The sequence below is a fragment of the Pleurodeles waltl genome, chromosome 1_2 (genome assembly GCF_031143425.1).
Source record: "Pleurodeles waltl isolate 20211129_DDA chromosome 1_2, aPleWal1.hap1.20221129, whole genome shotgun sequence".
NCBI classification, from domain to species: domain Eukaryota; kingdom Metazoa; phylum Chordata; class Amphibia; order Caudata; family Salamandridae; genus Pleurodeles; species Pleurodeles waltl.
The window spans coordinates 100,578,887-100,598,623 of NC_090437.1; the positions used below are offsets into that span (position 1 = coordinate 100,578,887).

A 19,737-nucleotide genomic window follows, 5' to 3' on the forward strand; every position below is an offset into this window, starting at 1 on the left:
CACCATACATACTGGAAAAGCCAAGAAATGGCATCCCCCTGCATTAGCAGCCTCCACCCCCTACTTTGCCATCATGTTTAAGTTTAAGTTAATTAATGTTTGAAACGAGTTATAGGTGTTGTATAATAGCTAGCAAAACATGACTCTGCTACACTAGGCCAACTGGGCAACCCATACGAGAAGAAGCGCCACTGTTGTTCAATTCTTGCATACGTTTAAAGTATAAAGGTTATCGAATAATTAATGAAGTAGAACATTCAAACAATGTAGACAGTAGTGATATTAACACTGTTATGCACTAACACGAAGCAAACAAGATGGTGCTGTAAACATAATACTGTTTATTGAATGATAAAATGTTAATAAAAAAATATTTAAGAAAAAAAAAAAAAAGGTACCCAGGGCACTGGTACACCAGGGGTCCCCATGGGCTGCAGCATGTATTGTGCCACCCATGAGGGCCCATGCGAACCGTGGCTGCAGGCCTGCCATTGCAGTCTGTGTGAAATGGTGAATGCACCTTTCACCCCAAATATAACGTATGTCTTGTATCATGGTCACTGCACTCTGACTCTCTACGTCACGCCTAAGTAAGGCCCTTCAGTCCAAGGGCAGGGTGCATGGTACTAAGCATGAGCAGAGATGCCCCCACAAACCCAAGACTTGATTCGCTGGGGTTTGTAAGTGCAGGGAAGCTTTCTTAAGGAAGGTAGTGGACACTGGTGAACACAAGGGGGCCAACTACATAAAAACAGAGCTCTGTCAGAGGCCACTTGATTATACCATCTTGGAAATAAGATGAGCAGAGGCTCTTGTGAGTATCTGACTGGTTAGTTCAGCTGGGTGACCTCCCAGGCCCCCTCGGATAGATGGGTAATTGCAATTAGCGTCCAACCCCCTTCCTAGGTTACTTAAGGCCCCCGCCACCTCAGAGGGTGGAACCCTAGATTCGTCTTTAAGACTTCAGGAACCATCTGCAAGATACTTCTGCAACCTGGACACCGGAACCGCTGCTGTTCTTTGTTGGAACCAGAAGCAAGACTGTAACCAGTAGGAGGGCTCCTGCTGCAACTTTGTTTCTACTTTCTGCAAAGACTTCTGGAACCCCGTGGCTGTGCATCCTCCACGATCACTGGGACTCTGCCTGCCCCTAGGAAAGCAAGCAGGAATCTCTCTTGAAGCGAACGAGTCACTCCCGTCCATCTGCAGACACCTCGATGATGATGACCGGCTTGTGGATATACGTCTGTCCCACAGACTCTCCAAGGCTCTGAGGGTCCTGCTGGGGGAGGCTTCAACGATTCCTGCTGGCTCTCCTGCTTGCTGAAAGCTGGCCCTGACCTACCTGCCAAGGTTGCGTCACCTGGTCCTTGCCGGTCACCAAAACTCCTGCAAACTCTGCACAACGCTTCTTTGCGTTTGTCAAGGCTTGTTGATTGTCTTGATGGCCAGTGATCCCTCTGCAATCAGACAACCGGTGTGGGACAGCTTGTGGATGCCTCCTGGGATCCTCCTACATCACCTAGGCTCCACAGCTGCACTTCTTCGACCAATGTTCCTCAGAAAACATCACAGAGAAGGGTGGGCATCGCCCTCCTGCACTGCCTGGCCACCTCTGGATGGTCTGGACTCTGTCCCCTCTTTCCTTAGATCCTCTTCTTCTGGAATCCACGCAAGGGTTCCACCAATCTGGTCCATGGGTCGCAACAGCAGCTAGACAACCGAGATCCCTAGTGACTTCAGCGGGAGGTTCAGACACAACTTCACCCCTATGCACCTGGGCTTTCTGGTGTAGGTAACTCCACTGTTCTGGTCACCCATGGGTGGGGCAGTATCCAACCTCCCTTGTCCCAACAGCTTTCTTTAGTGCCCTCTGGGAAGGGACCTAAAACGTGAAAAGTCCAACCGCAATTTCCCCATGTTATACCCTGGACAATGACCCGGGATTTCTACTCGGCACACAGGCACTTGGGGGAATCCTACTTACTTACCTTTGGGGTTTTAGTATTTCCTCAGTCCCAAGGGTCCCTGGGTGATAGTGTGGGTTGGGAGTGATTTTCGCATCTCATTTTCTTTTAGTATATGGTTTGCCCCCGCATAGGGGCCCATGTTATTTTAAGCTTTTATTTACCTGTTGCTGAGTATTTGTTTGTATGACCATATCTGCGGTTTAGGAGATATACCAAAGTTAGTTCTAGAGTGTGTTATAATAAATGTTACATATTTTTCTAACACTGGTGTGGTTCTTTTCTGTGTGTACTTTACTGACTGACGTGTGTGGTATTTGCAAATGCTTTACAACCTTCTGGATAAGCCTTAGCTGCTCTCCACAGCTACCCTATGAGTGATCTAGTTATCTACAGCCACCTACACTATCACTAAGGTTTGCCTGGACACAGTACAGGGTGCCTCACCTATAGTTGTACACCATATACGGTGCCAGCCTCCTACAGACATCACACTTCGGTGTTAAGGTCGAAAGCTGTTACCTGCTGCTGCTAAATCTCTGCGCAAGAAGGCAGAGAGTGGACAGGTTTAGGTGAAGGACCTTCCTTCTGCTGCTGTGACAATAGATCTTCCCGGAGGGGCAGTCTGATCGAAGGATCAATGGTCATGCTCAGTACCTCGGGATACCAGAATCTTCATGTCCAGTCCAGAGCCACGAGGCTTACTTGGCATGGTCTTTTCTGATCTTCCTGAGAACTCTGGTCAGAAGTGGTTTGGGTGGAAAGGAGTATAGGAGACCTGAATTCTACTTGAGACGAAAAGAGTTGCCTTCAAAACTCCAATATGCTAAACTGCCCATTCTCAGAGGTGAACAGATCTAACCAAGGCTCTCCCCACTGCTGAAAGACCCGTTGTGCGCCTTTGGGTGAATACACCATTCGTGATCTGCTAGGCATTTTGAGGCTGAGTTTGCCTGCTCTGGCATTCAGAGATGTGCTCTGCTGTTCCAGCCATGTTCAGAAACATAGAGCCTCTTGACCAAGAGTCCACAACCCCACCCGCCCTGCTTATTGTAGTGCCACACGGCAGTGGTGGGGTCCATGAACACCTGCACCAGCCTACCCTTGTTGGAAGATCAGAAGGCCTTCAATGCTAGTCGGATCGCCCTCAACTCCAACCACCACCATCACCTTGGTAAACACCCAAGGGGCGCTGGTTAGGCCAAAGAGGACCAACTCCTGTCGGCATGCACGGGATGTGAAAATATGCATCCTGCAAGTCAAACACTACCATGTAGTCTCCCGGGTCCATGGCAGACAAAAATTGAGCCCAGTTTAGGCACCTTCAATTTCTCCTTCTTGAAGTAGTAGTTGAGGGACCGCAGGTCTAAGATAGTACAAAGGCCTGCGCCCATTCTCAGCACCAGAAAGTAGCAGGAATCACAACCACAACCTACTTCTGGTGTCTGGACCCGATCGATATCTCTATATCTCCCTTGACCAAGAGAGCTGCCTCTTCTAGCAGAGAAGAGAAAGGTGATCCTCCTTCTGCCTGTCTAGGGATTGTGGCATGGCGGTGCGGTAGGCATGAAGGGAAGGGGGTAACCTCTTCAGACTATCTGCAAAGCCATCTGTCTGATTTTATGGACTGCCAGTGGAGCAGGTGATAATGAAATCAGCTGTCAACTGGACATCTGTGATGGTATAAGAGAAGATTAGGAGCATTTGGAAGCTGCAGTGGAATCAAGGGGGCAGAGGAGGGAGATTTAACTGACTCTACCTTTGGCTGCCTGATCCAGGAGGTCGGTGGACACTGCACCATCGGCCACACACAGGTTGCGGACCATGCACAGCATGGTGGCTGGATGGTACTGGAGTGGCTGGTAGCCCCTTTTGTAGGCATGAAAGAGGCGAAAAGCGGACTGGGGTTAGGGTCGGGCAGGAGATAATCCCACAGCCCGTCTTTAAAATGCTCTAGCGTTGAATCCGATATTTCTCCGAAGAGACAGGAGCCATCAAAGGGCATGTCTATCAAAGAAGATGTGACATCCCCTGAGAAGCCAGTAGTACAAAGCCAGGTGTGGCGCCAAAGGGTCACTGCTGACAACAACCGCTCTTCCCAGGGAGTTAGTCATGTCCACAGTGAATTGTGAACTTTGCTGCATCGCTCCTGCCTACTATAGCTTCAGAGAGCACAGCCAGGCCTTTCAAAGGAACGTAGGCAGCACTAGCACAACCAAATCCTACAAAGCATGGTAATAGCGTCCAAAAAGGCATGTGGTGTTCACAGGCCGCAATGCCAGACTGGCAGAAAAAAACATCTTCTTCCCAAGTGTCTGAAGCCTCTTGGAAACGTGTTAGGGTTGACATGGGAGGTGGAATCATGCATGAGGGTGTTGCATGAGGAAACTTGGGTCCCATGGGTCGGGGGTGGAAAAGGCAATTGTACAATTCATAGGTTCCCCTCTGTTGGTTTTGGGCCAGGTACCCAAAAGGACATCTGAGAGGGCTCCATTAAAAGGGAGAAGTGGTCCAGATGGGGGCACTCCTGGCTGAAGCACCTCCTTGTAGACACTGGTCTTGACTGCCACAAAGGGCAAATGGAGGCTGAGGACCTCTGCTGCCCACTGCACCCACATCACAAAAGAGGCTCCCTCCTCCGCATCCACGGTAGGGGATAAGGCATGCCAGCAACTGAGTAAGTATTTAGGCCACTAGCTTCTGCCAGTTCCTCACACCAGTCGATCTCTTGTTCATAAGGCTGGACATCATCAAGGTCCAGTGACCCTCCCATTCTTCCTCGAGTCTTAGCCTATAGGCATAGGGCTCAGGATTCAATCTTGGAGGTAAGGCTCCTAATGGCGGTGGATACAGAGTCAAGCGACGTACCTTCAGCTCCAAATTGGAGTCGAGGATCAAAAAGGGGATGGTGCCAACAGTGGGCCACGGAGGCACAAGGTGTATTGGTAGTGGGACCGGCACTGGGGCAGGTTGAGGTGGCACTACCGGTGTCTATCCAGATCCACAAGTGGATGTTTGAAGCTCCACTGGCATGGGGGCCGGAGCTACTAGTGATGAACCAGCAGGGCCCCCTGCCAAGCTGGCAGGGCCCGAACAAGAACTGGAGGGGCTGATCCACCCAAAGATGAGACACATGGCATCATAAAACTCCTGGAGATGGGCGGGGTTGCTCCAGCTCCTGAATACTCAGGGAAGTGTGGAGTCAGCCCAGGCTCAACTGTGCAGCAAGGCCTAGAATACGCACGCTCCCGCATCTCGTTGGCTGACAGAAGCGGAGAAGTCAAAGACCTCTTCGACTTCTTTTTCTTCTTGAGCCTAGACTTACCAGAGTGTCACAAAGATTTTGAATGGGACGATGATGTCTGACTCCGCAACTAATCCTGGTACCTTCCCCCTGACCGGGACTTTGACCGGCGTAGAGTCGTACGACATGCCCCCATCAGCTTGAGGGAGCACACCCTTAACGCCTTTGGATTCATTGTGCTGTAATTGGAGCACGACTTCGGGTTGCGCTTGAGACATCACATGCAGACAAGGTGCGGGTATGTCACAGACATAAGCACGGCGGGCTTGAAGCCAGCCTTCTTTGATGACATTGTGTCACAGCAGAAGGAGCAGCAAATAACACTGAAACTGGAGCGCCAGAGCAAAGGCCCTGAATGGGGAAGCCCTGTCATGAGAAATCAGTTCGCAAGCGGGAGGATGGGTGGGTCAGTAAGGAATCCTCAACTAGAATATGTCTCTACAGATATATTGTTACTCAAGGTAAGTAACTTGTACATCTGATAGAGACTTCTAGTTGCAGATACCTTACCTTAGAATAGATACCCAAGCAATGCCATCCTCGGAGGTGAGCTGCAAACCAAGATTGTACTAGAAAGTCCTGCAGGACGAAACACCCCAAGTAGCCTTCTCTATGGACCTGAATGTCCAGGCAGTAATGTTTAGTAAACGTGTGCAGGGATGCGCACGTTGCTGCCTGGCAGATATCCACGACAGGAACTCCGCGTGTTAATGCTGTGGAAGTAGCAGTTGCTCTGGTGAAATGAGCGTGCAAGCCCCGAAGGGGTTGTTTCTTTGCCAAAGCGTAGCATCGTGAGATGTTATGTTTTTGCACCACCTTCCCTTTCTTCACACCTACATATCCAACAAAGAGTTGATCTTCCACCTGGAAATCTTTAGTACGATTGAGATAGAACGCCAAGGCTCTTTTTAGATCCAGGCGGTGGAGTCTCCCCTCCTCATGAGAAGGATGTGGAGGTGCGTAAAAAGTAGACAAAGTGATGGATTGCCTCAAAGTGGGGTAACACATTAAGTAAGGACAAGATTGAGGTCCCATTGAGGCATGATAAACAGAGTGGGAGGAAACAAATGGGTGAGGCCCTTAAGGAATCCAATCTACTAACAATAAGAGACTTAAAGAGTGAATGCTGATCAGGCAACCTAAGAAAGGCTGGGATAGCTGATAAATAGCCCTTAAGTGTGCCAAAAGCAGAACCCTGTTGAGCCAAAAAAAAAAAAAAAGAATGAACAAAAGAATCTCAGAAAGAGGACCAGAGAGGGGATCAACAGACTTATCGGTTCAACATGACAACAAATTTATGCCAACGGCAGGCCTATTCCATTTTGGTGGAGGGGCACCTGGCTGCCAAAATTACATCACAGACTTTGGATGGAAGCCGTCAAGTGTCGCCGCTCAATCTCCACGCATGAGGGCGGAGACTGGACAGGTTCGGGTGAAGAACCGTCCCCTGCTGCTGCGACAGAAGATCCTTCCTAAGGGGCAGTCTGAGTGGAGGATCGGTGGTCATGCCCAATAGCTCTGGATACTATACTCTCCTTGCTCAGGCCGGACCACCAAGATTACTTGGGCCCGGTCATTCTTGATAACTCTGGACAGAAGTGGTATAGACGGAAAGGAGGCCGGTGTTCCACTCGAGACGAAAAGCGTCTCCGAGCGAGTGTCGCCTTGGAAACTCCAACACACGAAACAGCTGACATTGCGTGTTCTCTGCGGAGGCGAACAGATCTAACTAAGGCTCTCCTTAGATGAGATGCCATGGAGGTGCCATTCGTGATTGGCTATGCATCGACAGCTGAGTTTGTCTGCTCTGGTGTTCAGAGAGCCTGCCAGATGTTGAACCATCAGGGTGATGTCCTGATGTGACAGCCATGTCCAGAGGCGTAGTGCCTCCTGACAAAGGGTCCTGAACCCTACTCCGCCCTGTTTGTTGCAGTACCACATGGTGGTAGTGTTGTCCATTAACACTTGCACTACTTTCCCTTTGAGAGAGAGAAGAAATGCTTTCAATGCAAGCCTGATTACCCAGAGCTCCAGAAGACTGATATGGAGCCCAGAGGCCTCTGATCTCCGCCTCTCCCATGTGGTTGCCCCATCCCAGAACTGATATGTGTCACTATGGATAGATCTGGTTGGGGAAGGGAGAGGGATCTGCCACTGACCCAATGCCGATTTGAAAGCCACTGCTGCAGGTCTTTCGCAGTCCTCTCTGAGATCTGGACAATGTCGGAGAGAATTCCCTGATGCTGTGCCCACTGGAACTTCAAGTCCTACTGCAGAGCCTGCATATGCCATCTGGCATGTGTCACTAGCAGAATGCAGTAAACCATGAGGTCCAGCAGCCTCAGAGTCAGTCGCACCGAAACCCAAGATAGAGGCTTTAAAATTGGAATCATAGCCCGAATATCCTGGACTTGCTTTTCGGGAGGGTAAGCCCGAAACTGCACTGTGTCCAGAACAGCTCAGATGAAAGGGAGAGTCTGAGAGGGAGTAAGGTGTGACTTCGGCACATTTATAGTGAACCCCAGCATGTGCAGGTGGTTCACCGTAGTCTGAAGGTGGGAGGCGACTTTCTGGGGCGAGTCCACCTTCAACAGCCAGTCGTCGAGGTAGGGGAAGACTGAAACCCGCAACCTGCACAGATGAGCAGCAACCACCGCCATCGCTTTCGTGAACACTCGAGGGGTGCTAGTAAGGCTAAAGGGGAGTACGGTAAACTGGAAGTGCTCGTGACTTACCAAGCATCGCAGGTAACGTCTGTGAGACGAGAGGATCGGGATATGGAAATAAGCGTCCTGCAAGTCCAACGCTACCATCCAGTCTTGTGGGTCCAAGGCAGACGGGATCTGAGCCAGGGTGAGCATTTTGAATTTCTCCTCCTTGAGGAAGAGACTGAGGGCCCAAAGGTCTAGGATAGGACATAAGCCCTTGTCTTTTTTGGGCACCAGAAAGTAGCAGTTATAACAATCACAACCTATTTCTGGCGCAGGGGCCCTCTATGGCTCCCTTAGCCAAGAGAGCCACGACTTCCTGGCTGAAAAGTGCCAAATGGTCCTCCGGTATACAGCCGAAGGATGGAGGCACGGCTGGTGGGGCAGATTCAAAGGGGAGGGAGTAACCCCTTCGAACGATCTGCAAAACCCACCTGTGCGTAGTGATGGATAACCATTGGAGCAGGTGATGGCAAATCCTGCCGCCAACTAGACCAGAGTGAAGGGATGGAATAGAAGGGTTTGGAGGCTGCAGTAGGGGCAGGGGTGGACTGGGCAGACCTCTGGTTCCATGTCCCACGACCATGTGGGATTCCACGTCCCCATAGCGGCAGAACAGCATGGGTGGCACAGTGGCTGGGAAAGGGAAGCAACAGGGAGCCCTTTCCGTGGCCACGAAAGGGGCGAAAGGCAGAATGTTGGGGACAAGGGGCAGTGGAAAGGCCGAGGGACCGAGCCGTAGCCCAGGAGTCCTTCAACCGCTCCAGCGCAGAGTCCACCTTGTCTCCAAAGAGGCTGGAGCCATCAAAGGGCATGTCCACGAGAGTCTGATGGACATCTCCTGAGAAACCAGATGTACGTAGCCAGGTGTGGTGCCTCAAGGTCACCAATGTCGCAACCGATTTACCCAGAGAGTCGGTCGTGTCCAGCCCACATTGGATAGTGAACTTTGCTGAGTCGCTCCCATCGGTGACAGCTTGGAAGATGATAGCACGGGCCTCCTCAGGTATCTGAGGCAGAACTTGTGTTACCGTATCTCAGTGAGTATAACGGCCTTAAAGGCATGTTGTGTTCACTGACCACAGCGCGAGACTGGAGGAAGAAAACATTCTTCCCAACTTGATCCAGCCTTTTTGATTCCCTATCCAGAGGTGCAGAAGGGAATTCATCCGAGGATGAGTATGCCTGGATGACAAGGCTCCCAGGCGTGGGGTGTTGGGGCAGGAATTTAGAGTCGTTCGGGGAGGGCTGATAGCATTGTGCAATTGTCCTGCTCACAGGAGCCCCTGTGTTAGGTCTGGACCAAGCATCCAAAAGGACATCGGTGAGGACTTCACTGAATGGATGAAGAGGCTCAGATGTGGAAGCCCTTGGTAGAAGCACCTCAGTCAGGAGATTAGACCTGACCTGAACAGTAGGCGGCTCAAGGCAGAGGACCTCAGCTGCCCTACTGACCCTCATGGAATGAGTTGCTCCCTTCGCCGTAGCACAGTAGGAGGAGACAGCATGCCAGCGTCTGGAGAGGTATCCAGACAACTGGCCTCACCCAACTACTGTGCTCAGTCCAAGTTAGGGTCACCCTGGTATTCATAAGGGTCGAAGGACCCCTCCAATCCTTCTCCTAATTCGAACTCATAAGAATAAGGTCGGAATCCAACCTTGGGGTGAACAGGCCTCATCAAAGAAGGAGGCAGTGGCTGACTCAGAGTCGTCTGGGATCAGGATCGGGTCGACGTCTATAGTGTGCACAATCGAACCGGCACTGGGGAAGGTCTTTATAGTACGACCGGCGTCGGTGCGGATCCGGAGGGGGGCTTCAATGGCCGGAGCTGCTGTTGGGGAACCCAAAGGTCCCCCAACTGAACCCCTTGGGCCCAAAGGCACCGTAGCAGGGTCGGGCTGCCCATAATTTAGCTGCATGTCCTCATAAAATTCTTTCAATTGGGAAGGGGTCACCCCGGCTCCTGGAAGTTTGGGGAGGCACGGAGTGGACCAAAAAAGTAGGCTCCAAAGACAGAGGCCTCAAGCGTCTATGAGTCTTGTAGGAAGTTGGCTCTGTATATACTATTTAAATGTAAGAAATAGTGTGCGCAGAGTCCAAGGGATCCCCTTAGAGGTAAGATAGTGGCAAAAGTAGATCGTTCTAATGCTCTATTTTGTGGTAGTGTGGTCGAGCAGTAGGCTTATCAGAGGGTAGTTGTAAGCATTTGTTGTACACACACAGGCAATAAATGAGGAACACACACTCAAAGACATACTCCAGGCCAATAGGTTTTTATATTGAAAAATATCTGTTCTTGGTTTATTTTAAGAACCACAGGTTCAAGATTTACAGTAAACACTTTAAATGTAAGGTACTTCACTTAGATACTTTAGGAACTTTGAATGAAAACAATATCATGTACAGTCTTTGTAAAAATGGCAATAAGCTATTTTCAAAGTGGACACAGTGCAAAAATCAACAGTGCCTGGGGGAGGGAAGTAAAGGTTAGATTAGGAGGTGAGTAAAACACTTACAAGTCTCAGTTCTGGGGCATAGGCAGCCCACCGTTGGGGGTTCAAGGCAACCCCAAAGTTACCACACCAGCAGTTCAGGGCCGGTCAGGTGCAGAGGTCAAAGAGGTGCCCAAAACACATAGGCGCCTATGGAGAACAGGGGGTGTTCCGGTTCCAGTCTGCCAGCAGGTAAGTACCTGCGTCCTCGGGGGCAGACCAGGGGCGTTTTGTAGAGCACGGGGGGGGGGGGGGGGGGGGGACACGACAAGTAGGCACACAAAACACACCCTCAGCGGCAAAGGGGCGGCCGGGTGCAGTGTGCAAATCAGGCGTCGGGTTTCAGGTAGGAAACAATGGAGGGACCCAGGGGTCCCTCTAGCCGTGCAGGCAGGCACGGGGGGGCTTCTCGGGACAGCCACCACCTGGGCAAGGCCGAGGGTCGCCTGGGGGTCACTCCTGCACTGAGGTTCGGTTCCTTCAGGTCCTGGGGGCTGCAGGTGCTGCGTTCGTTCCAGGCATCGGGTCCCTTGTTACAGGCAGTCGCGGTCAGGGGGAGCCTCTGGATTCTCTCTGAAGGCATCGCTGTGGGGGCTCAGGGGGGTCGTCTCTGGTTACTTTCACGGACTCGCAGTTGCCGGGGAGTCCTCCATGAGGTGTTTGTTCACTGGATCTTGAGCCGAGGCGGCGGGTGCAGAGTGTGAAGTCTCACACTTCTGGTGGGAAACGTGCAGTCTTGGAAAGTTTCTTCTTTGTTGCATAGAAGTAGCTGGTTTTGAACAGGGCCGCTATTCATGGGAGTTTCTTGGTCCTTTAGTCCAGGGCAGTCCTCTGAGGCTTCAGGGGTCGCTGTTCCCTGTCAGATGCGTCACTGGTGCAGGTTTTCAACGTTGGAGACAGGCCGGTAGGACTGGGGCCAAAGCAGTTGTCTTCCTCCTTCTCTGCAGGCTTGTAGGTCAGCAGTCCTTCTTGTTTCTTCAGGTTGCAGGAATCTCTTTTCCTGGGATCTAGGGAGCCCCTAAATACTGAATTTAGGGGTCTGTCTAGGTCTGGGAGGGCAGTAGCCAATGGCTACTGTCCGTGAGGGTGGCTACACCCTCTTTGTGCCTCCTCCCTGTAGGGAGGGGGGCACATCCCTAATCCTATTGGGGGAATCCTCCAAACTCAAGATGGAGGATTTCTCTAGGCAGGGGTCACCTCAGCTCAGGACACCTTAGGGGCTGTCTTGACTGGTGGGTGACTCCTCCTTGTTTTTCTCATTATCTCCTCCAGCCTTGCCGCCAAAAGTGGGGGCAGTGGCCGGAGGGGCAGGCATCTCCACTAGCTGGGATGCCCTGGGGCGCTTTAACATAGGGGTGAGCCTTTGAGGCTCACCGCCAGGTGTTACAGTTCCTGCAGGGAGAGGTGAGAAGCACCTCCACCCAGTACAAGCTTTGTTCATGGCCACAGAGTGACAAAGGCACTCTCTCCATGTGGCTAGCAACATGTCTGGTGTGTGGCAGTCTGGCAGAAACTGGTCAGCCTACACTAGAAGTCTGATTGGTATTCAGGGGGCATCTCTAAGATGCCCTCTGGGTGTATTTTACAATAAATTGCACACTGGCATCAATGTGCATTTATTGTGCTGAGAGGTTTGATACCAAACTTCCCATTTTTCAGTGTAGCCATTATGGAACTGTGGAGTTCGTGTTTGACAAACTACCAGACCATATACTCTTATGGCTGCCCTGCACTTACAATGTCTAAGGTTTTGCTTAGACACTGTAGGGGCATAGTGCTCATGAACATATGCCCTCACCTGTAGTATAGAGCACCCTGCCTTAGGGCTGTAAGGCCTGCTAGAGGGGTGACTTACCTATGCCACAGGCAGTGTGAGGTTGGCATGGCACTCTGAGGGGAGTGCCATGTCGACTTAGTCATTTTCTCCCCACCAGCACACACAAGCTGAGAGACAGTGTGTATGTGCTGAGTGAGGGGGTCCCCAGGGTGGCATAAGACATGCTGAAGCCCATAGAGACCTTCCCTGGCATCAGGGCCCTTGGTACCAGGGGTAACAGTTACAAGGGACTTTCCTGAGTGCCAGGGTTGTGCCAATTGTGGAAACAAAGGTACAGTTTAGGGAAGGAACACTGGTGCTGGAGCCTGGTTAGCAGGGTCCCAGCACACTTTCAAATCATAACTTAGCATCAGCAAAGGCAAAAGGTTTAGGGGGTAACCATGCCAAGGAGGCATTTCCTTACACTCCTCCTGTGTCGCTTTTTGCTCCCTCAAGGTCTTCGGGTGCATGGCCCGGCACTCAGGGCACGTCTTCAAGTCGTAGTCGCGCTCCAATGCGGATCCGTCACCAACATCATGCAGAGACAGTCCTCGCACGGATTGAAGCCAGTCTTCAGGGACATCCCTCGACTCACCAAAAAGCACAAAAACTCGACAAATAGTCTAAGTCGGTCAAAAACTAACCAAGGGTAGCTCTCTCCGTATCAGTGAGTGGTGTTTAAATAAAAGAACTGATGTCACTGCGCTGAGGCGGCGTCTATGTATTACTCCTTACGTCATCACTGCCAACTACGACACCAAGGATGTCCTCAGAGTCGACAGACGCCACTTACAGTCAAGCAAGGGTACTGCTCGGAGAAAACACCTCCGGATCCAGTCTGACGCCCGGAGAAAAATTCCAAGCTAAGGAATCTTCAACTAGAAGTCTCTATCAGATATGTACATTTACACATGCATGAATGCTTTGCAGAAGTGCAGCTCCACTGTAAAAAAAAAAAATCCGCTTGGTAAATATATTTTCCCCGTGATGAACCCCTTCCCCTAAACACTCATTAATTTTGGGGATATTCCCTTCTCTCATGTCCACCCTGGAAATAGACCAGTAAAAAGAGTGAATGTCCAGCTGCGTCCAGGGTGGGAATATACCAAAAGCAATTTTTATACATCCACCTAGGTTTACGTTTATGGGTGTTCACCCAATTTACAAGGCATCCCCATGTGGCAAAACCTACAGCGTATACCCCTGTGAGCAGATCTGCTCACATGTAACATTCAGTGGTAAATTTGTTTGCAAGTGTAAATTCATGTTTTGTGACTACACAAAATTAAGTTCAATTCATAAACCAAGCCCTTTTTGTGCATCAAATTTAGGTTAATCAAGGCTAAATTGTGTATAAGGAGCCAAAGTCCACAACTGTGCAAGGTAAACACAATTAGAGTAGTAAAAAATATATATATATATATATATATAAATGTAAGAAAATAATACAAAAGTGGCATGTGATTTCTTTTTTTGTCACAAGTGTCAAAGACATGCCAAAGTCAAGATTGGAAAAAAGGTGCTTTCAAAAACATATCCTCAATTATGTTGATTCCAGTGGCACTAAAGAGAACGATTGCCACCTCAAACATAGCTGTGAATATAATTTAGTTGGTGACATGGAGCAAGAGGTAATTAAATGACGCTCTGAATATACAAAGTCAAAATCCCATCAAAGACAACTAATAAATTTGAAAGTACAGGAGCTTTATACTTCAGAAATAATTCCCATTTTAAAATGAATCAAAATCAAACTTAAATGCGAGCATGGGTATCAATTCAAACCACAGAGATGTTATTATACCTTAGCTTGCAACCTTCCACCCAGTGTTGATCTTGCATGATAGATCACAATAAGTACATCACCCTGGACTGTTATGTTCACTGGAATTTCAGCTTTTCCATCTTCAGTTTTGAACTCACTGTAGGAAAAGAAGGAGTTACATTGTAAAAATTTTAAAAAACTAATTTGGAAAAGCGAATAGGCCTCACTTTTCTTAAACATGCAACAGCAAAGCTAATCAATGTGGTCCTTTCAGGGGAAGTGTTTGGTAATAGTTGGGAGACTTATTGTATACATGTAGGAAGTTGGCTCTGTATATACTATTTCAAAGTACGAAATAGTGTGCACAAAGTCCAAGGGTTCCCCTTAGAGGTAAGATAGTGGCAAAAGTAGATCGTTCTAATGCTCTATTTTGTGGTAGTGTGGTCGAGCAGTAGGCTTATCAGAGGGTAGTTTTAAGCATTTGTTGTACACACACAGGCAATAAATGAGGAACACACACTCAAAGACTTACTCCAGGCCAATAGGTTTTTATATAGAAAAATATATTTTCTTCGTTTATTTTAAGAACCACAGGTTCAAGAGTTGCAGTAAACACTTTAAATGGAAGGTACTTCGCTAAGATACTTTAGGAACTTTGAATAAAAGCAATATCATATACAGTCTTTGTAAAAATGGCAATAAGCTATTTTCAAAGTGGACACTGTGCAAAAGTCAACAGTTCCTGGGGAGGTAAGTAAAGGTTAGATTAGGAGGTAAGTAAAACACTTAAAAGTCTCAGTTCTGGGGCATAGGCAGCCCTCTGTTGGGGGTTCAAGGCAACCCCAAAGTTACCACACCAGCAGCTCAGGGCCGGTCAGGTGCAGAGGTGACAAAACCCATAGGCGCCTATAGGGAACAGGGGTGCTCCAGTTCCAGTCTGCCAGTAGGTAAGTACATGCGTCCTCGGGGGCAGACCAGGGGGGTTTTGTAGAGCACTGAGGGAGGGGGGGAACGACACAAGTAGGCACACAAAACAAACCCTCAGAGGCACAGGGGCGGGCGGGTGCAGTGTGCAAAGCAGGCGTCGGGTTTCAGGTAGGAAACAATGGAGGGACCCGGGGGGTGTCACTCTAGAGGTGCAGGCAGGCACGGGGGCTTTTTCGGGACAGCCACCACCTGGGCTAGGCAGAGGGTCGCCTGGGGGTCACTCCTGCGCTGAGGTTTGGTTCCTTCAGGTCCAGGAGGCTGCAGGTGCAGTGTTGGTTCCAGGCATTGGGTTCCTTGCTACAGGCTGTCGCGGTCAGGGGGGAGCCTCTGGATTCTCTCTGCAGGCGTCGCTGTGGGGGCTCAGGGAGGTCGTCTCTGGTTACTCACGGGCTTGCAGTCGCCGGGGAGTCCTTCGGGAGGTGTTGGTTCTCTGAATCTCGAACCGGGGGCGTTGGGTGCAAAATGAGAAGTCTCACGCTTCCAGCGGGAAACATGCAATCTTGGAAAGTTGCTTCTTTGTTGCAAAGAAGAGGCTGGTTTTGAACTGGGCTGCTGTTCACAGGAGTTTCTTGGTCCTTTAGTCCAGGGCAGTGCTCTGAGGCTTCAGAGGTCGCTGGTCCCTGTCGGATGCGTCGCTGGTTGCAGGTTTTCGAAGTTGGAGACAGGCCAGTAGAGCTGGGGCCAAAGCAGTTGTCGTCTTTCCCCTTCTCTGCAGGCTTGTAGGTCAGCAGTCCTTCTTGTTTCTTCAGGTTGCAGGAATCTGATTTCCTGGGATCTGGGGAGCATTTAAATACTGAATTTAGGGGTGTGTTAAGGACTGGGAGGGCAGTAGCCAATGACTACTGTCCATGAGAGTGGCTACACCCTCTTTGTGCCTCCTCCCTGTGGTGAGGGGGCACATCCTAATCCTATTGGGGTTATCCTCCAAACTCAAGATGGGTCACCTCAGCTCAGGACACCTTAGGGGCTGTCCTGAATGGTGGGTGACTCTTCCTTGCTTTTCTCATTATCTCCTCCAGCTTTGCTGCGAAAAGTTGGGGCAGTGGCCGGAGGGGCGGGCATCTCCACTAGCTTGGATGCCCTGGGGCGCTGTAACAAAAGGGGTGACCCTTTGAGGCTCACCACCAGGTGTTACAGTCCCTTGCAGGGGGAGGTGAGAAGCACCTCCACCCAGTACAGGCTTTGTTCCTGGCCACAGAGTGACAAAGGCACTCTCCCCATGTAGCCAGCAACCTGTCTGGTTTGTGGCAGGCTGGCAGAAACTGGTCAGCCTACACTAGAAGTCGAATTGGTATTCAAGGGGCATCTCTAAGATGCCCTCTGGGTGTATGTTACAATAAATTGCACACTGGCATCAGTGTGCATTTATTGTGCTGAGAAGTTTGATACCAAACTTCCCAGTTTTCAGTGTAGTTATTATGAAACTGTGGAGTTCGTGTTTGACAAACTCCCAGACCATATACTCTTATGGCTAACCTGCACTTACAATGTCTAAAGTTTTGCTTAGACACTATGGGGGCATAGTGCTCATGCACATATGCCCTCACCTGTGGTATAGTTCACCATGCCTTAGGGCTGTAAGGCCTGCTAGAGGGGTGACTTACCTATGCCACAAGCAGTGTGAGGTTGGCATGGCACTCTGAGGGGAGTGCCATGTCGACTTAGTCATTCTCTCCCCACCAGCACACACAAGCTGTGAGGCAGTGTGCATGTACTGAGTGAGGGGTCCCCAGGGTGGCATAATACATGCTGCAGCCCATAGAGACTTTCCCTTAGAGAGCCAGGGTTGTGCCAATTGTGGAGACAAAGGTACAGTTTAGGGAAAGAACACTGGTGCTGGGGCCTGGTTAGCAGGGTCCCAGCACACTTTCAAATCATAACTTCGCATCAGCAAAGGCAAAAAGTCAGGCGGTAGCCATGCGTAGGAGGCATTTCCTTACAATACCCATCACAGCTATCTAAAAAAGAAATTACCATGCAACAATGTGAAAGCTGGTATTGGTGCCCATTTAGCAGAGATTTAATTAGCAGAGTTAAGCGGCAAGTGTAGGAAAGTACTTTTTGGCATGATTACCCCACTTTTTGCCTGTTTTCAGTAGGCTTTGACTGTTTTCACTGGGATCCTGCTAACTAGGACCCCAGTGATTGTGCTCTCCCTCTCTAAATTTGGTTGTCTAGGACTTTGCACACCCCACAACTGGCATACTGGTGCCCTCATATAGGTCCCTAGTATATGGTACTCAGGTACCCAGGGCATTGGGGCACCATAGGTTCCCCATGGGCTGCATGTATTATGCCACCCATGGGAGCCCATGCAAAGTGTGTCTGCAGGCCTGCCATTGCAGTCTGCGTGAAAAGGTGCATGCACCCTTTCACTACAGGTCACGTCACTAAGTCACCTGCAGGTACCTGTGTGAAGGCACCTCCCCATGAGTTGCAACATTGTTTCTCCGGCTAATTCCAGCAAGTGCAACATTTCCCCAGCTGTGCATCCTCTGAGGGCGGCGAGTCTATAGCCTGCACAAGAAGTAAGAAGGAATCTCCCTTGGAGTGAAGGAGTCACCCCCTGCATCTGCAGGCACCAACTGCAATGACAACCGGCTGCATGGATCTGCTCTCCTCCAGAACTGCGTGGATCCTTCATCACAGGTGGTGGTCTGGAGTGGTCCCCTTGGTTCTCTCTACCAGCTGTCCAACTTGGCAGATGGTAAGCCCTAGACTCTCCTTGCAGGAAATCACCTGTGTGCACTGTGACTCTTGTAGCTACCAAGGCTTGTTTGAGCCTCCTCCAGGGGATCTTCTGGCTCAGTGTAGCCCTGGCCCAGCACTCCTTCCTGTAAGGCACAGTATCCTACCTGCTGCTCCAGCGAAACAGGGACTCCTCTTCAAGTATGCTGAGTGGGCCTCACCACGACTTCTGTGCCTGGTGGCAGTGGGTTGCCCGAGCAGTCTGCCTCCCTCTTCCTGTGACTCTCCTAGCTGCTGAGGGTCAAACCGGACTCCCCTCTTTAGGTCAAGCCCCCTGAACTTTGCTAGTTTTCTCCAGCCATGCAAAACTTCTCCTTCGTCTCTTGCATTTGCCAAGGCTTTTTAGTGGCTTTCCAGCACCACTGACCAACTGCATCTCGACCGCCGACGTGGGACATCACTTGCATTACTTCTGGGACTTCTCTTCATCTCCGGTGTGCACTACTGACCTTCATCCACCGTCGACCTGGTCCTGCATCTGCAGAAGGACGGGTATTGGCTCCTGCCACCACCGGACACTCCAACAGTAACTGGACTTGGTCCCCTTCCTTTGCAGGTCCTCTTCTTCCAGTCTTGGTTGGGTCTTGCATAATGCTTTTCCAAAGTCCTCCTGTTGGTTTTGGGGAAAGCCACGTACTTCCCTCCACTCTCCTGGTCGCTGGGGGTCACTCTGGTACACACCTATTGGGGTTCCTAGTTCCTCCAGCTACCTTCTACTGATTACACTTCCTTGGGTGGGGCACAGCCTTTCACATTCCACTTTCTCAGTATATGGTTTGGTCCTCCCCTAGGGCCCTCAATGTCTATCTATCATTTGCCAATGTGTATTGCTTTCTATGCTCTTTACTCATTGCTAATGTGTAAATAATAGTGTGTTTGCTTACCTCCAGTTGAGGGACTGCCTATTTAGTGTTCTAGAATTTGTGTTACCATAATAAAATAACTATTTTTGTACTACTGTGTGGTTCTTTCATGTGTGATAGTGCTGTGTGACTATAGTGGTATTGCATAAGCTTTGCATGTCTCTTAGATAAGTCTTGGCTGCTCATCCACAGCTACCTGTAAAGAGCCCTGGCTTTCCTAGACACTGCCTACACTTCACTAATAGGGGACACCTGCACCTGGTCTATGGTGATAACACTATAGGTGCCCACCACACACCAGGCCAGCTTCCTACAGTAAGCTCAAAGAAGAGTGTTGTAAAAAGGAATCAAGAGATAAAATCTTACTTTTTGAGCAGCAAAAGCAACAAGTGCACAAGTGATAAAGATGGCAAAGTGTATTAAGCCATGCTGCCTAAACAAAAAAGCCAATTAGCATTGTATCAGTAAATACATCAAAGGACAAACTGGTGACTATCTACAAGTCACATTGCTTCTGTAGTCTAAAAAAAGAGGACTACTTGAGCACGTTCATCAATGAGAACACAAATAGGACAATTTAACAATCCACGAAAGACAATGGCTTTGACTAACAGCCTGACCAAGCAATGGTAAACTCGGGAAAACCCAGGAAAGCAAATGACTAAACTGGCCTGGCCCACACCCATAAATTGACTTATGTGGTTGGCAAGATGAAGCCTGCTCAGTTTTTTTTTTTACTTCAACGAGTGATTCCACTCAATGGATGACCGGTCAAGGACATCTTATACAGTGCCAGAATGTGCCACAACTACATTACCTACAGTCAGAGAGGGCCTGTGAATCCTCCCCCACCTCCCTGCTTGTTACCGTACCACAAAGCAGTCATGTTCCCATCATCAACACCCGGATCAACCTTTCACTGATGGAAGGCAAAAAGGTCTTGAGAGCCAGGCAGACTGCATAAAGCTTTATAGATTTATGCAGTGTTACTAATCTGCTTTAGACAAGGTCTCAAATCTCGAGTGTCCAAGTGCATCCCCAACCAAGAGAAAACGCATCTGTCTCCTGTGATTTCCAGAGGTGGGA

The 19,737-nt window shown here is 49.8% G+C and overlaps 1 protein-coding gene across 1 annotated transcript in view; it reads right to left on the reverse strand.

Annotated features, from left to right (window-relative positions):
- The window catches only part of GAK (cyclin G associated kinase), a 1,188,967-nt gene that overhangs the window by 528,943 nt on the left and 640,287 nt on the right, over positions 1 to 19,737 (reverse strand). The window contains exon 17 of the mRNA XM_069236701.1: positions 14,093 to 14,210. Within this exon, the coding sequence (XP_069092802.1) occupies positions 14,093 to 14,210 (118 nt within the window). The remainder of the gene's footprint in view (positions 1 to 14,092; positions 14,211 to 19,737) is intronic.